The 17,638-nt window shown below is 40.5% G+C and overlaps 1 protein-coding gene across 1 annotated transcript in view; it reads right to left on the bottom strand.

Annotated features, from left to right (window-relative positions):
• The window catches only part of SH3BP5 (SH3 domain binding protein 5), a 104,445-nt gene that overhangs the window by 23,152 nt on the left and 63,655 nt on the right, over positions 1-17,638 (bottom strand). The window contains exons 4-7 of the mRNA XM_073630318.1: positions 15,183-15,347; positions 11,934-12,064; positions 2,830-2,872; positions 1,342-1,558 (exon numbers count right to left, since the gene is read on the bottom strand). Of these exons, the coding sequence (XP_073486419.1) occupies positions 1,342-1,558; positions 2,830-2,872; positions 11,934-12,064; positions 15,183-15,347 (556 nt within the window). The remainder of the gene's footprint in view (positions 1-1,341; positions 1,559-2,829; positions 2,873-11,933; positions 12,065-15,182; positions 15,348-17,638) is intronic.

Consider the following 17,638-nt stretch of genomic DNA (forward strand, 5'->3'; position numbering starts at 1 on the left):
AACGCCGCTATTATTAGCGGCGTTTTACCGTCGGTATGCGGCCGCTAGCGGGGAGGTTTTACCCCCCGCTAGCGGCCGAGAAAGGGTTAAATACCACCGCAAAGCGCCTCTGCAGAGGCGCTTTGCCGGCGGTATAGCCGCGCCGTCCCATTGATTTCAATGGGCAGGAGCGGTAAGGGAGCGGTGTACACACCGCTCCTTCACCGCTCCAAAGATGCTGCTGGCAGGACTTTTTTTACCGTCCTGCCAGCGCATCGCTCCAGTGTGCAAGCCCTCGGGGCTTTCACACTGGGATGACAGCAGCGGCACTTTCGGGGCGGTTTGCAGGCGCTATTATTAGCGCAATAGCGCCTGCAAACCGCCCCAGTGTGCAAGGGCTCTTATGATCATTGAAACTCCACGAGGTGAGATCTTGCATGGAGCCTCAGACCAAGGGAGGTCTTCCATTTTCTAATAAACTCACCAACTGTTGTCACCCTCTCGCCAAGCTGCTTGGCGATGGTCTTGTAGCCCATTCCAGCTTTGTGTAAGTCTACAATCTTGTCCCTGACACCCTTGGACAGCTCTTTGGTCTTCGCCCTGGTGGAGAGATTGGAATCTGATTGATTGCTTCTGTGGACAGGTGTATTTTATACAGGTAACAAGCTGAGATTAGGAGCACTCCCTTTAAGAGAGTGCTCCTAATCTCAGCTCATTACCTGTGTAGAACACACCTGAGAGCCAGAAATCTTGCTGATAGGAGATCAAATACTTATTTCACTCATTAAAATGCAAATCAATTTAGAACGTCTTTGAAATGTGTTTTCTGGATATTTTTTGTTATTATGCTGTCTCTCACTGTTAAAATAAATCTACCATTAAAATTATAGACTGATCATTCCTTTGTCAACTGGGAAACATACAAAATAAGCAGGGGATCAAATACTTTTTTCCCCTCACTGTAAATTAATGCATTGGCTCTGCATGGCTGTGCACTGCAGGATGCCCATTTAGGTTCTTGCAGGTCATTAATGAACAGGCTAAACCACAACATAACCTGGTATGAATCACCAGGAAAAGAGATTACAATGAGAACAAATGGATCATACTAGAATGTATCTAAAAAGTATAATTATTAGTAAGGCAAGATGTGGCAATACAGGCCAGAAAAATGTAAACACAACTTGACAATAATTGGCCATGACAATGGTGCTCTGTTACATATGAAGTTTGGACATCAAACAAAACATTGTCTTTACTGAAGGACAGTAAACTGACCCTTTATTTAGAAAGTTTGGAGACTCCTGCTCTAATATATACCATTTCTCCTTTCATAAAGCGTCTGTACCCACGTGGACTTACTTGAAATTGTGTCTGATTCCAGTTTACAAGCAGAGAGATCTTCTACTGAATTGCTGCCTTCTGCTCCTACCCCACGTCCCCTTGGGCCCATTGCAGAGGAACGCCTCCTCTCATGTATTTCATCAGATATCATTTCAAGGTTCTTCAGTGCAGTCTTGTACTCTCCTTTAGCCAAAGACAGTTTAGCTTGAAGTTCATCCACAGTTTTCTTCAATTGCTGAAGATAAAGCAATAAAAATAATTTAGCCACTATAACCAAAAAAATATCTGTCATGATGGGGCTAAATTGTATTGAACAAATGTGATGGACTATTTGGCTTCAATCTACCTCCTGAACATGGCTCTTTTAAGGATATACTGTACACATACAAGAAAGAAAAGCCAGGCAGGTCACTAACATGCAGGAGTAGAGTGAATGCTTTCCCAAGGTCTAGTTAAAGGAACCAGCAATAGTAGGCTGATAAAATACCATCTGCCATGAGACCAACAGGAAAGGCTGCCCACCAACAAATTTTCCAGTGATGAAGGGTTTTACATAAAGTTCTAAAACACCCTAGGAAGATAAGTAAATCAAAATATTAGGAAAGACCATTCTGGTCTTTATTCTGGCAATTCTAAAATATCCTTAAAAAATGTATTTGTAACTATACAGTCAGCAAAAATCAGACAAACCATAAGAAAAAAAAAATCCTATTTCGACACTAATCATTAATATCCAACAAAATTTCTCAGAAAAGTGTGAATTATAAAAATGTTAAATTATAGGTCTGCTATTTCTATTCTGAACCGTGATAAAATAATTCTAAAATATAACAATTCTTGCTTACGGATTTTGTAATACACTAATACAGACACCAATTGCGATTTAAAAAAGCCACAAATGTGAGAAATTAACCTTTAATTGCCATTTTAACCTGTGTATGCCACCTTCTGTGTCCATACCAAGGCCAAACATTCCAGGGTAGGTAAACTTTTTATAAGGGCCATTTGGGTGATCTCTGTTATCACTATGAATGAAAAAGGATCCAAAAAACTATGCGATAATAAATGGCTTCATGTGATCACTATCCTTAAACAAAAGACAGTTTTTTGGCATGATCAGTCATATTTTCAATATTAATGCCAAAATTTCCCAATTTCTGCCAGGGTATTCAAACTTTTGAGCTCAATTGTATACTTGTTTTATGCTTTTTTTTTTACATTTCTTTAGTTACTTCCTGGTTTTCAGACCTATGTAAATGATTTCATACATCCCAGGTGTCTTCAGGAGGGGTTTTCTCATTTGCCCTTACTCAAGATGACCACAGCCAGAAATGCTAGGGGTCGTTTTTCAAAGTGATTTCTCAGCAACAAAGCATGGAGACATGGATGGATGGGCGAGTTTGCTTTAAAAAACGTAAAAATGTATTAAATAGCATTTTTGGCTTGTAGTGCTCAGACGCAGTGTAGTTCCACTTTCATTTCTTGCAAATAAAATAGTGTACCAACCTCAAGTTGTAGGTAATACTTTGCCTTCATTTCAAAATAGGGTCTAGATGGTAAAGAAAAGAGACATTTCTATAATTCAATGACAGGCATGAAATAAAGACAGATATAAAGAAAACACAGTGGGCGGTAAGGTAAGCTGGACAAGCCATTCATCTCAAACACCACAGCATTAATCTACACAGAGAGAAAACACTGTGATCAAAGGTAAGTGTTATCCATAGAGATGTCATAACCTTGCAGTGAGTAAGAGCTATGATTTTCATGTCAGTATCCGGGACATTCCTGTACAAGACACAATACTGCAGACAGGAGGAGGAGGATAAATTCCATACACATTTACTACACAGTGTAACAAGATAAAAATGTTTGAACAGCAGAAAGAAGAATTAAGAGACCTTGAAGTGTACAGCGATTTCACACAGCTATTGCGACCAGCATAAGGGTTTGTATATATATATATATATATATATATATATATATATATATATATATATATATATACACATACACACACACACAATTTACTGGAGAGCTATTCAGCATCTAAGATTTATTCTTTTTTCTTAAAGGTTCAGTCTACCCAAAACTGACACTTCATTACTTTATGAGGTTTTGGTTTTTGAAAGCAAAGAGTTAAACCCCTATCAGGTTATTTTTGGCCGTGCTATTGTAACCATTAGTACAGCATATGGGTGTATGCAAAAAATAGAAAATGTTCTATCATTTTTGCATACAATGTACTTGTGTTTAATACTGGAACGTCATATAAAACAGTACAGCAGCACATGGCCATTTATGTCAATGACAGGCTGTATGCCTCGCCTGGGATGCCTGGATGAAATATGGCTGCAGTTATGATGAACAGGTTCAGGCGGCCCTTTTCCAAGAGCCCCATTGTGATCTCTCCTGGGACTGCTGTGGCCATTATTATGGTTCCACTCTTCCGATTAGGTTTTTTAAATTATTATTATAAAGAAACAACAGGAGGAAGTGAATGAAGTTGCATGTATAGGTTATAGAAAAGCAATGCCCAAGGTCCCCACATCAGCTTCATAGTAGTCTTAACTAATGAACACCATAATGTGTAATACCAGCTTTCTAGTTCTGTATCTGTACAACCTAACTGTTAAGTTAGTTTTTTCAGCTAGGTAAGGGGAGGGCTTTGCTTCCATGTCTAAGCTTCCGGTAAGGAAAGCCGTGAGTAGTACGGTTGTGACATCACCAAATCTCACTCCAAATTTTGCAAGATTAGCAGTCAGAGGCAGTAGTGCCTTAGGATGCACTCACACCTTGAGTTTGATTGTCCCCCCTCCTCAGTCTCTCACTGGTATGCGCTGACACTGTTCAAGGGCACACTTACATCATCACCTCTACCAATCAGACCACAATGATCTATGGAGAGTTCTGCGCTCACACTGAAGTGAACAATAACGGGCTACAGGCAAACCGTGCCTGGGACTACCTCTTCCAAGTGGTTCCAGGCACGGTATGCTTAACCACTCCTGGGCATGGTTTGGAGCACTCTCACTACACAAAATGAGCTGGACCAAGTTGGTGAACCATGCCCAGGCATAGTTATCCACTTGTGTGCCGCAATACGTATATATATGTTGCAGTTTGCAAGGGAAATCTCTGCAATGGGACAGGAATGGTAAAAATAAACTGACGGGGGTATAACCCTCCCTTATTCTAACTCTATCCAAAATGAAAAAAATAAAAAATAAAAAAGTGGTGCCTATAGTTCTACTTTAAGCACAAATTCCTGATAATAACAGAAAGAATAACATATAGTACAGTGAGGAAGGTCTGTGGTCCAGGATGAGAGGACAGTTAAAATTATAACTGCTGAAGCTGTCAGCCATAGCCCCAGTATTTTTTTTCCCAGCTGGCTTTCTCATGAAAGTGCTATGAGTGGCTCATGAGCCGCTGGAACGCTTTCAGAAGTAGTGAGAGGGACGCCCCCCTCCCGACACTTACCAGTGTTTTTCGGGCTTACTTTTTCCACCGGCATGCTCATTGCTCAAGAAACAATCCGGACAGTGCAGTTGGCTGGTCACAGAGGCGATCAAAGACTAAATGTATATCTGAAGTCTTTCCCTTTCTACACTCTCTAGAAAGTGCATATTGTGTTAGAAATCTTTCTACACTGTGTGTGAGCTGATTGGAGAAAAGGGACACCCCCCTCCACATAGGCAGAGGAAGGAAGGAACTTGCAGAGCTGTAGTCTGAATAGTTAAGATCTCTGCTTATCTACCTTGAAGCTCCCTCCCCGACACAAATTTTCAGCTGCTGTTATCTCGTGTCAGAGAACTTGTCAGAAGTGACTCTACTGATAACAGAGGAACGGAGCAGCAGAAAAATACTGCATTTAGAGCTTTGGAAAGGGATAGGTAAACATTACAGATATATGCTTAGGTCAAATTTCATGAATGGGGTTTACAGCCACTTGCTTTTAAAAAGGTAAAAGGAGAGATTTGGGGGGACAGTGCAAAAATAAAAAATAAAATAGAAAAAATAAATGTAAAAGTGCCGCCATCCCTCCGTGTTCGCGCACTGCTGTGCAAATAGCATGTGAAATAAAAAATTGCAACAATTGCCATTTTATTCCCTAGGGTGTCTGCTAAAAAATATATACATAATGTGTGGGGGTTATAAATAATTTTAATAAGTGCATCCTTACTCTCAAATTGCAGATATAGAGCTATGAGGCTCTAAGGCACTGGTTCTCAACTCCTGTCCTCATGACCCACTATAACAGGCCAGATTTTAAGTATTCCCTTGGGGAGATGCAGACTAGAATACTGCAATCACTGAGCAGCAAATTTTACCACCTGTGATGCATTTCAGTTATTTTGCAAACCTGGCCTGTTAGTGGGTCCTGAGGACAGGAGTTGAGAACCACTGCTCTAAGGGAAGCACTGTCTAGGCACCCCAACATACCGGGAAATGTACAGCTAAAGAAAATAGATTTTAGGGTAGTGCTTGGGCACACAATTGCATTATAACACAGAACATCTCCAAAAAAAAAAACCAAAAAAAACTCCAACATCTCCACTTTTTAATCTTTTAACTCAGGTGCTGTCCATTTCTTCTGATCATCTTTGAGATGGTTCTACACCTTCATTTGAGTCCAGATGTGTTTGATTATACTGATTGGACTTGATTAGGAAAGCCACACCCCTGTCTAAATAAGACCTTACAGCTCACAGTGCATGTCAGAGAAAATGGGAATCATGAGGTCAAAAGGAACTGCCTGAAGAGCTCAAAGACAGAATTGTGGCAAGGCACAGATCTGGCCAAGGTTACTAAAAAATTTCGGCTGCACTTAAGGTTCCTAAGAGCACAGTGGCCTCCATAATCCTTAAATAGAAGACGTTTGGGATGACCAGATCCCTTCCTAGAGCTGACCATCTGGTCAAACTGAGCTATCAGGGGATAAGAGCCTTGGTGAGAGAGGTAAAGAAGAACCCAAAGATCACTGTGGCTGAGCTCCAGAGATGCAGTTGGGAGAAAGTTGTAGAATGTCAACCATCACTGCAGCCCTACACCAGTCAGGGCAGAGTGGCCCGACAGAAGCCTCTCCTCACTGCAAGACACATGAAAGCCCGCATGGAGTTTGCTAAAAAACACCTGAAGGACTCCAAGATGGTGAGAAATAAACTTCTCTGGTCTGATGAGACCAAGATAGAACTTTTTGGCCTTGATTCTAAGCGGTATGTGTGGAGAAAACCAGACACTGCTCATCACTTGTCCAATACAGTCCCAACAGTGAAGCATGGTGGTGGCAGCATCATGCTGTGGGGGGGCGTTTTTCAGCTGCAGGGACAGGACGACTGGTTGCAATCGAGGGAAAGATGAATGCGGCCAAGTACTGGGATATCCTGGACGAAAACCTTCTCCAGAGTGCTCAGGACCTCAGACTGGGCCGAAGGTTTACCTTCCAACAACACAATGACCCTAAGCACACAGCTAAAATAACGAAGGAGTGGCTTCACAACAACTCCGTGACTGTTCTTGAATGGCCCAGCCAGAGCCCTGACTTAAACCCAATTGAGCATCTCTGAAGAGACCTAAAAATGGCTGTCCACCAACGTTTACCATCCAACCTGATAGAACTGGAGAGGATCTGCAAGGAGGAATGGCAGAGGATCCCCAAATCCAGGTGTGAAAAACTTTTTGCATCTTTCCCAAAAAAGATTCATGGCTGTATTATATCAAAAGGGTGCTTCTACTAAATACTGAGCAAAGGGTCTGAATACTTAGGACCATGTGATATTTCAGTTTTTCTTTAATAAATCTGCAAAAATGTCAACAATTCTGTGTTTTTCTGTCAATATGGGGTGCTGTGTGTACATTAATGAGGAAAAAAAATGAACTGATTTTAGCAAATGGCTGCAATATAACAAAGAGTGAAAAATTTAAGGGGGTCTGAATACTTTCTGTCCCCACTGTATTTTATATGATAGACCAACACAGTGGCACATAATCGTGAAGAAGAAGGAAAAATGATAAAATGGTTTTCACATTTTTTTTTACAAATAAATATCTGAAAAGTGTGGCGTGCATTTGTATTCAGCCCCCATCAGTCAGTACTTTGTAGAACCACTTTTCGCTGCAAGTCTTTTTGGGTATGTCTCTAACAGCTTTGCATATCTTGGAGAGTGAAATTTTTGCCCATTCTTCTTTGCAAAATCGCTCAAGCTCTGTCAGATTGGATGGAGAGTGAACAGCAATTTTCAAGTCTTGCCACAGATTTTCAATTGGATTTAGGTCTGGACTTTGACTGGGCCATTCTAACATATGAATATGCTTTGATCTAAACCATTCCATTGTAGCTCTGGCTGTATGTTTAGGGTCGTTGTCTTGCTGGAAGGAAGGTGAACCTCCGCCCCAGTCTCAGGTCTTTTGCAGACCCCAACAGGTTTTCTTCTAAGATTGCCCCGTATTTGGCTCCATCCATCTTCCCATCAACTCTGACCAGCTTCCCTGTCCCTGCTGAAAAAAAGCATCCCCACAACATGATGCTGCCACCACCATGCTTCACGTGGGGATGGTGTGTTCAGGGTGATGTGCAGTGTTAGTTTTCTGCCACAAAAGGTTTTGCTTTTAGGCCAAAAAGTTAAATTTTGGTCTCACCTGACCAAAACACCTTCTTCCACATGCTTCCTGTGTCCCCAACATGGCTTCTTGCAAACTGCAAATGGGACTTCTTATGGCTTTCTTTCAACAATGGCTTTTTTCTTGCCACTTTTCCATAAAGGCCAGATTTGTGGAGTGCACAACTAATAGTTGTCCTGTGGACAGATTCTCCTACCTGAGCTGTGGATCTCTGCAGCTCCTCCAGAGTTACCATGGGCCTCTTGGCTGCTTCGCTGATTAATGCGCTCCGTGCCTGGCCTGTCAGTTTAGGTGGACGGCCATGTCTTGGTAGGTTTGCACGTGTTTCACACACTTTCCATTTTGGGATGATGGATTAAACAGTGCTCCATGAGATGTTCAAAGCTTGGGATATTTTTTTTTTTATAACCTAACCCTGCTTTACACTTCTCCACAACTTTATCTCTGACCTGTCTGGTGTGTTGCTTGGCCTTCATGATGCGGTTTGTTCACCAAGGTTCTCCAACAAACCTCTGAGGGCTTCGCAGAACAGCAGTATTTACTAATTAGGTGACTTCTGAAGGCATTTGGTTCCACTAGATTTAATTAGAGGTATTAGCATAAAGGAGGCTGAATACAAATGCACACCACACTTTTCAGATATATAAACATTTTGAAAACGATTTATCGTTTTCCTTCCACTTCACAATTATGTGCCACTCTGTGTTGCTCTACCACATAAAATCTCAATAAAATACATTTACTTTTTTGGTTGCAACATGACAAAACGTGGAAAATTTCAAGGGGTATGAATGCTTTTTCAAGGCACTACAAGTTAAACAATCAACCCCACAAAAGTCTTATGCACAGTTATTTTATAATCTATGTTATGTGTCACAGCAAAGAGCATTAAATACTGTAGTCTAAAATTCCAAGTCCACTTATGTTAAAAAATAAATAAAATAAATATCTAAGCAGATATTACTTGCAGGGTGCTGCAGTTCATACAACTACACATGATCTATCATTGTACATATACTGAATGCCCCATCAGCCTAGACATTGCACAGTTTGTTACACTCTGTGGACATTTGTTTTACACAGTCCCTTTACCTAGTATATCCAAGGCAAGCTACCCCTAATGGTGTAGTTTTGATGAATCTTGCGTTTTGTTAATATAATGTACCTCTGAAAAGGGAAAAACTATAGGTTGTGATTTTTTTGTTTTTGTTTATGCGTGTACATATTTAAATTCACGTTTTATATATTTTTCCGTAGATGTGTATTACATATTGCATTTGTTAATACTAAGGAGCTTCAAAAATGTAATCTGGGAGCCCATTCACAGTTCTCACTCTTACTTTTCTAGAAGTACTGTACGTCCCTAACCCTTGTGGCTTACTGAACCCAAGTGTAATGATGAAAGGACCTTCTTTTTGGCTGTCTGATGTGAGGCAAAAGACTGATAGAGGAAATGCTGCAACTTGCCCGAGGACTGCTCTCTAGAAGCATACCAGATAACAATGACAAGATTAAACTCAGAGAAAAATGGTTAATAACCAATTACTGACCCTAGATGCGAATTACTCCCAACACTAAAATAGCACAAAAAAGTCGATTGCTTTCTGGCAGGAGCAGGACTCTATAAATAGATCCCGCTAAAACATGTAGGGAGACTGAGCTCCTGTGTCTCTGGGGCATTATTACTACATGAGCAGTACATCTAAATTTAGCAGACAACTGGAAAACTCAAACACATGATGCAAAGAGTGCACAGCCGAACAAACAAATCTTTGCATCTACAAAATGTATATCTCTTGGATATTTGTGCCACAAAATCGTTAAAGCCATTTTCTTAGAGACATTTTCTTTTTTGAAGCAATACTGATTAGAATGTAGCTTGTGAATTTCCTGGGAACAAAAAGAACCGTGCATGAATGAAGCACCCTGTTATGTTAGGTTGGTTTGAATCCCAACCACTGCACTACCTGCTTGGAGTTAGCATGTTCTTCCTGTAACTGTGTGGTTTTCCTCTGGGTATTCTGATTTCCTCCCACACTCCAGAGACATACCAATAGGTTAATTGGCTCCTGTCTAAAGATGGCCCTAGTAAGTATATGTATGAATGCGAGTTAGGGACCATAGGTTGTAAGCTCCTTGAGAGCAGGGACTGATGTGAATGTGCAATATAGATGTAAAGCGCTGTGTAAATTGATGGCGCTATAAAAGTACCTGCAATAAGTTAAAAAAAAAAAAACTCTGAATAGCAGTTTACAAGCAGGGAAGACATTTACATAGATCAGCAGCCATAGAAACGGAGTAAAGCAAAGAAAGCCATTACAGGTGGAATCCATGCCTCATCACAATTTAGGAATGGTTCTTTCCCCACCACCACATGAGTAAGACCCCTTTCACACTGGGGCGGTTTGCAGGCGTTATTGCGCTAAAAATAGCGCCTGCAAACCGACCCAAAACAGCCGCTGCTGTTTGTTCAGTGTGAAAGCCCGAGGGCTTTCACACTGAAGCGGTGCGCTGACAGGAGAAGAAATAAACTCCTGCCAGCCGCATCTTTGGAGCGGTGAAGGAGCGGTGTATTCACCGCTCCTGCCCATTGAAATCAATGGGACAGCGCGGCAATACCGCGGCTATAGCCGCGCTATACAAGTGTTTTTTACCCTTTTTCGGCCGCCAGCGGGGGGTTAAAACCGCACCGCTAGCGGGCGAATACCGCGGTAAAGCAGCGTTATAAATAGCGCCGTTTTACCGCCGATGCCCCCTACCGCCCCAGTGTGAAAGCAGCCTAAAAGTCTCACAGTAAAAGACTTCAATGACTCACAAGTTTGTTACATATTATGGTGTTTGTGCTTATAATATCAAGAATGATGACGCTTTGTAAAGCCCTGGGTCATAGTATCTGCATCCAGCAAGGTTTATAGTTACACCCAAGACAAAATCTCCATACATTAAGCTGCATATACTGTATATGGTTACAGTAGGACTCTCTAAAACAGCCTCAACCGGGGTGCCGCCTGAGGTCCTCAGGGGTGCTACAGCATCCTGGTTGAGAATGGCTGTCCATGCTCCAATGTTCTCTTTGTTGCGGACACCAGCCACTGCTGCTGGCCATGTGTGTATGCTGGGTGACTTGTCAACAACCCCATTAGCTCTGTACACAGCACCTTCACTCCACTGGTTGTCTTGCATAACCTTCCTTTGCTGCTGGAAGAGGAGCTTCTTTAAACTAGGTGATATCACTTGGACTTCATAAAAAAAATTATCAAGAAAGAAAAAACTTAAGGATAAAAAAAAAAAAAAAAAAAAAAAGTAAAAAAACAAAAAATGTACATTTATTATTTTTTGTTGCAGGTGCATGTAAAGCATTGCATCAGCGATCAGTAGATTGCTGATGCCATGTAGGTCTCCTGCAGAACTGTCAGTGTATCTGCTTGCTCGTACCTCCTACGAGCAAGTCCATAAACTCTGACACGAAGGATCAATGAACTACCACAGTGCTCACAGCATCGTGGTAGTTCATTGAGAACTACAAGCCGACAGCCGCGAATGCTGTCGGGACTTGTAGTTTTCCATTCACAGAACACTGTGAATGAGTGATGTGGCCAGGCGGGCGGAACCCTGCCCGACTGCGTTTTTTAAAAATTGCGACAGCTAGCGAGGGGAGAAGATGCCCCACTATGCTAGATGGTCTCCTTTCATAACATGTTACACCCTAAATATCGGTGTAACATGTAGCATGTCATGAAAGGTGAACTTATCCTTTAAGGGAATCATCCAAAGGGGTGGAGGTTGGTTTAATTAAAAACAGACTTGCCTGGGGATCAGTTTTAACTATCTTGTTAATTTAATTGGCAACAAACTGTCTACAAATGAAGGTAGTCCCATAAAAAAAAAAAAAAAAAAAAAAAAAAAGTTAAGAACCATCAAAGCAGAACAAAGCATATTGTGCCTCCGGAAAATTATACAGTATGCTTGGAACTTCTAATACATACTTTGATTTACTGATGCTCCGTTTTAATTTCTTCTCTAGCTGCTTCATTCTGCCCATGGCAGCATTATATTTAGCCGCTGTTTCTTTGTGTACCAGCTCGCTGCGTGTCTTCTTCTGCTCCTCTTCCATGACCTTCAAAGAAAGGTACAGAAAAAAAGTTTTAATTCTAGTATACTCTATTCTAAGCAATCTAGGAGCAACTGCTACAGGAAGTACATGACTGTAGTAAATCCTGCATGTCCACTCTAGAAATTTCTTTAAATGGGAGTAAGCTCCCTTGGTTGATTTTTACATCAACTCGGAAGGAAGACCGGGTAAAAATGGAAGCCCTGTGAGCAGTGACAGAGCGAAGCTGGAGGGCTGTTTTAAAGGGGAGTTTTACATAATGTGCTAGTAAACATACTAGCACATTATAACTTTGCCTTGCAGGTTTCATTGTTTTGTTTATTTTTTCTTTAAAGCTGGCGATTTACTACTGCTTTAGTTACAGAACTGCTAATTTCACTTAACAGTTGATCAGAAAATTGGAGTGTTTTCTACTTTATTCATGGAAAAGGACTTTGCAATTATTTAAACTGAAAAAACTGCTCTTCTTACACATCAATCCTCTAAACAAGTTAGACCCACTGACCTACCAATGTTTTCCATGCGCTACAGTTCACAATTACAGGACATAAAATGTATTATATCCAGACATCTCCCCATCTTGTATAGTGCTGGCAGTTATTGTATGGTGTTGGGTCGCAGTGTCAGATATGTAGCTAGGAGGGCACGTACCATAGAAAACATATCCCCCAGTTTATACGTTTCAAATCCTCCACCACGCACATGGTTAAATGCCACTGGCATGTATAGGTGTGGAGTCACTAGGTGTTCATGTTGTAACCATCTGGATGATTCCCACATTATCATTATTTTTCTACAAGCATCACACAGCTGGTTAACTGCAACACAAAATTTGTCATATTTAGTGACATGCACTATATGCAACATAGAATATGTGGGCAGGACTACTAGACTACGACCATCTTTCTGATATTAGAATCAATAAACACACCAGTCTGGCTAGACACTTCAATCTTTCTCATTACCAGAACATACAATCCCTTATAGGGCGTACACACGGTCGGACTTTGTTCGGACATTCCGACAACAAAATCCTAAAATTTTTTCTGACAGATGTTGGCTCAAACTTGTTTTGTCTACACACGGTCGCACAAAGTTGTCGGAAAATCCGATCGTTCTAAACGCAGTGACGTAAAACACGTACGTCGGGACTATAAAACGGGGCAGTGGCCAATAGCTTTCATCTCTTTATTTATTCTGAGCATGCGTGGCACTTTGTCCATCGGATTTGTGTACACACGATCGGAATTTCCGACAACGGATTTTGTTGTCGGAAAATTTTATCTCCTGCTCTCCAACTTTGTGTGTCGGAAAATCCGATGGAAAATGTCCGATGGAGCCCACACATGGTCGGAATTTCCGACAACACGCTCCGATAGGACATTTTCCATCGGAAAATCCGACTGTGTGTACGGGGCATAAGTGTTCATATTGTTGAAAGGGTAGATCGACCTGTCCACGGCAGTGACCGATTCTCCCTCCTGTGTAGGAGGGAGGTGTTCTGTATTTTTAAATTGAACACTCATATTCCCTAGGGTTTAAATTTTGAGTGGGACATTACCCACCATTATGAATAGTTTGCTTCCTCCCTCCTTTAGTTGCAATTATTAGCTGTGGTATTCTAGGACACATCTCATCATTGGCCTGGAATGGTTTTGGGGGGGGGTTCTCGCTTGGCATGGGGTTCCCCTTAAAATCCATACCAGATCTAAGCGTCTGCTATAGATTTAAGGGGAGCACACACAATTTTTTTTTCATTTTGGTGTGGGGTTCCCCTTAAAATCCGGATCTGAAGGGCCTGGTATGGATTGGGGAGGGGGACCCCACTCAGTTTTTTTCCTAATTTTTTTAATTGTTGGCTATTGTGCTAGAAGAAAAATTAGTTATGTCACACACTGTACTATTTTGTTTAGACATAGCCAAGTCGAAGAACATTGAAATTGTCAGAAATCGCATTGAAGTCACGTTGAAGTCGCACATGAACCAAATCACACCACTTTGAAGTCAAACCCAGTGTGAACGGGGCTTAAGGAAAAAAGAAAAGAGCTAAAAAAAAACGTTGCCAAGTGCATTTAACAGCATTTAGGAGCCTTCAGTGTTTTTTTCTCCTGAAAAAATGCTCCAAAAAAAAAAAAAAAAAAAAAAAACACTTTTCTGGTCCTAGACGCTAAATCTCAAAAAAACGCTAATATGCAGAGAAGTGCATATTATGGCTTATTTTACTTCTGAAATATACAATATACGTCCGGATTTAAGAATTCTAAAATACTGATGGAAAATTTAACCATGAGGTTCAGTACACACTTGATCGCAAAACAGCTTTTATAAATTTTACTACCTCTGGACACTTATAGATAAATCTAGAAGAAGGATAACATTGAGATTCGATTAGATTAAAAAAATTAAACAACTTGATTTTTTTCTTACACCTTTTTGATCACATATTATAGTTAGTGACAAAGAGAAGGCAACATGCCTAGGGGAAGCTTATTCACATTCTCAGTTGGTACCAATCTACAGTGGTGTACTTTCTATACCTTACAGCAATAGGGTCGTCAGAGTGATACTTAAATATAATGTTCCCCAAGCACATTTAAATGATGCCACTTTACTTTCAGATTATTAGAAAGAAAGTGACACATGCTATATGTCTAGAACACCTGCAGGACTACAAAATCTTAAAGAAATCCACAGAGTTCGAGATGGAGTGACTCTCTGCTGTATCCACCCTTTCCGCCAAGTCTGCTTTTGAATCTACCTTTAATAATCCAGTGTGGTCAAACAATCAAAAACCCCACAAGCAGACTTATTAAATAAACTGTGCAAAAAAGCAAGTTAAAAGCACAAAATACATTGCCCCATACCAATCAATTTATTTTATTGAAGACGGATTAGCAAATTCTAAATGTGCTCATATCTAAATTTAATAGTTTGGATATTTCACTTTGGCTTGTGCACCGTTTTAACCCTGCTGTGGACATATAAAATAATGCAAGAAGAAAGGTGTATAATGTAAAGGCTTGTATTCATAATAGTAAACTTCCTGAAAAAAAAAAAAACAACACATAAATCATAGTGTATACGATGTAGTGGGAATGTTGTGCATAGGAATGGTACAACGTACCCTTTGTGTGGCATGGTTAAGCATCTCCTGCCATGCAGAATCAAACTGGCGCTTTTCATCTTCCAGCAATCGCTGCTCCGCTAGAGAAATTGTTTCCTTGGCTGCTCGAAGCACCTCGGTAGCACGCTGGAAATCTTGTGTGGCTTTCTGTGCTTCCAACTGAGCCTGGAAGAAAGAATAAACTAGAATGTATGCCACATAGACATGATAACCATAGGTTATATCTTTGCATCAACTAGAATACCAGGATAAAACAGTTCCTCTTTACATTTTGTACTGTGAATTTAGTACATACATTTTCCCAATGCTTACTGTACATTAGCATTGTCATTAGACTGTGAGGACTGACATTTTACTCCACTCATTGTATTAGTTGTGCACATGGGAGATCGTTATATGCCTTTTGTGAATCTGGGAGGTGTAACTGTATAGATTTACAGCTTTACATGTCCCAGTGTTGCTATTCTCATAAGGCAAAGTGCTACCTCGTCATTGACCAATTCTGGACCACCCTATAGCAAATATACTGCTACAGGGCGGCCCTCCTGCACAGGATCACGTATATACTGTTTGTGATTCTGCACTTCCACCAACAGGGGGTGCATGCGTGCCGCAGAAGCTGATCTGCGGGTGCGGGGCTGTGGATGTCTGCCAACAACCCGCCGAACGTCGGGCAGAGACTCAAAATGTAACAAGGCAGATCTCAGTTCTGAGAGGGATGGATTTTGTGTCTCTGTAAAGCAGGGATAAAATCCCTCTCCTCCCCTAGAAAAAGCAGCACATACAATACACAAACACACTGGTTAGGCACACATTTAAAACTTTTGATTGCCCTAGATGTCAAACCCCTTCCCAGCCAGTGTCATCAGTACAGCGACAGTGCAAATTTGTAGCACTGATCACTGTATTAGTGTCACCGGTTCTGGCAAAGTGTCAAAAGCGTGTCAGTTAGTGTCTGATTGGCCGTCACAATATCGCAGCCCCACTGATCGCCATTACTAATATAATTTTTTTTTTTTTCAACCAAAAACATGTAGCAGAATACATATAGACCTAGGTTTTTGAAGAAATTCGCTTATTTTATTTTTTTTTTTCAGAATGGTTGCTTTTTTTTGTTTATAGGTCACAAAATAAAAAAAAAAAAACACAGGAGGTAATCAAATACCACCAAAAGAAGGCTCTATTTGCGTGAAAAGAGGACATACATTTTTTTTGGGTACAGCGTTGCAGGACCACAAAATTTTCAGTAATGCAGTGCCGTATTAAAAAAATGGCCTGGTCATGAAGGGGGGTAAATCTTCCGGAGGGCAAGTGGTTAGGTGCAGCGAACTCTTCTTTTTTTATTATAAAATTAGAAACAATTTTAATAGGTTATTTTGCTGGCTAGTAGAGCTCACTGCTTAGGAATTCTATTTTGTATGAGGTTCCCTTTCCATGGTGGTGAAAAAGTGGTTTACCTTTGGGTCAAAATAGATCTCCTTATGTCGCTAAAGGTTGGTTCTGAATGCCATTGAACATGGGCAGATACCACTATGCATAAATTGCTGTATGAATTGTGCTCAAATGATTGCATTAGTAGAGCAGCATTAGTAGAGTCACTGGTAAGTGGAGTAGGTTGTACATTTTTTTTTGCCTAAAATTCCTATTTATCGCTGTGGAAATTAAAGTGCATCACATTAAGGTTACACAAGGACAACTTTATTATGATTTGTGGGTGTCAGGTATGGGGGGGATGCATTGGCTGCTACCATCAGAAAAAAAGGACATCAAATAATTGGTTGCATTTAGAAATTTCAACAGCACTTCATTTTTAAAATAATTTTGCTGTTAATACAGAATGGAAGGAGAACCCACAAAAATACAAGTTGTGTTCAAATTTTATTATGCAGTTCACAGTAAATTTAGAAAGCTTGATAATATCGTATCAGAATAGCTTTTCATGTGCAAGGCTGCATAATTAAGATACAATATGTAGTTCCAAGGATAAATTCTGGCACAAGCCAAGCTATTCTAAGGAAGGAGAGGAACACTGAGCAGACACAGAGGCTGTCCAAGGAGAACTCAAGGGAGTGAAGTGTATAAATTCACCATGTTCTCTGGCATACAACATTCTTATTAACGTATTTCTTCTCAGCATATTGTGTTGTGAGAAAATAGAGATAAACCATTGCCTGGTTTATCAAACGTTCTTAAAAACAATAGCAATAAAAGAGAAAACTGTGCTGCCCATATCAACCAGATTCTCCTTTATATTCTTCTAGTTCATGAGAGAAAATGAAATGCATTACCATAGACAATCATTTAAGACAGATGTTATTTAAGACAGTTTGACAAAGGCTTTGCATAAGTGAAAGCGGCACTTCAGTCTCTTTTTAAAACTTCCTTCCAACAGCATGGTCTCCCCCTCTTTAAATATGAATAGATGACAAATATCACATTTTCTAGCTCAGTGGCGG

The sequence above is a fragment of the Aquarana catesbeiana genome, linkage group LG05 (assembly GCF_042186555.1).
Source record: "Aquarana catesbeiana isolate 2022-GZ linkage group LG05, ASM4218655v1, whole genome shotgun sequence".
Lineage (NCBI taxonomy): Eukaryota > Metazoa > Chordata > Amphibia > Anura > Ranidae > Aquarana > Aquarana catesbeiana.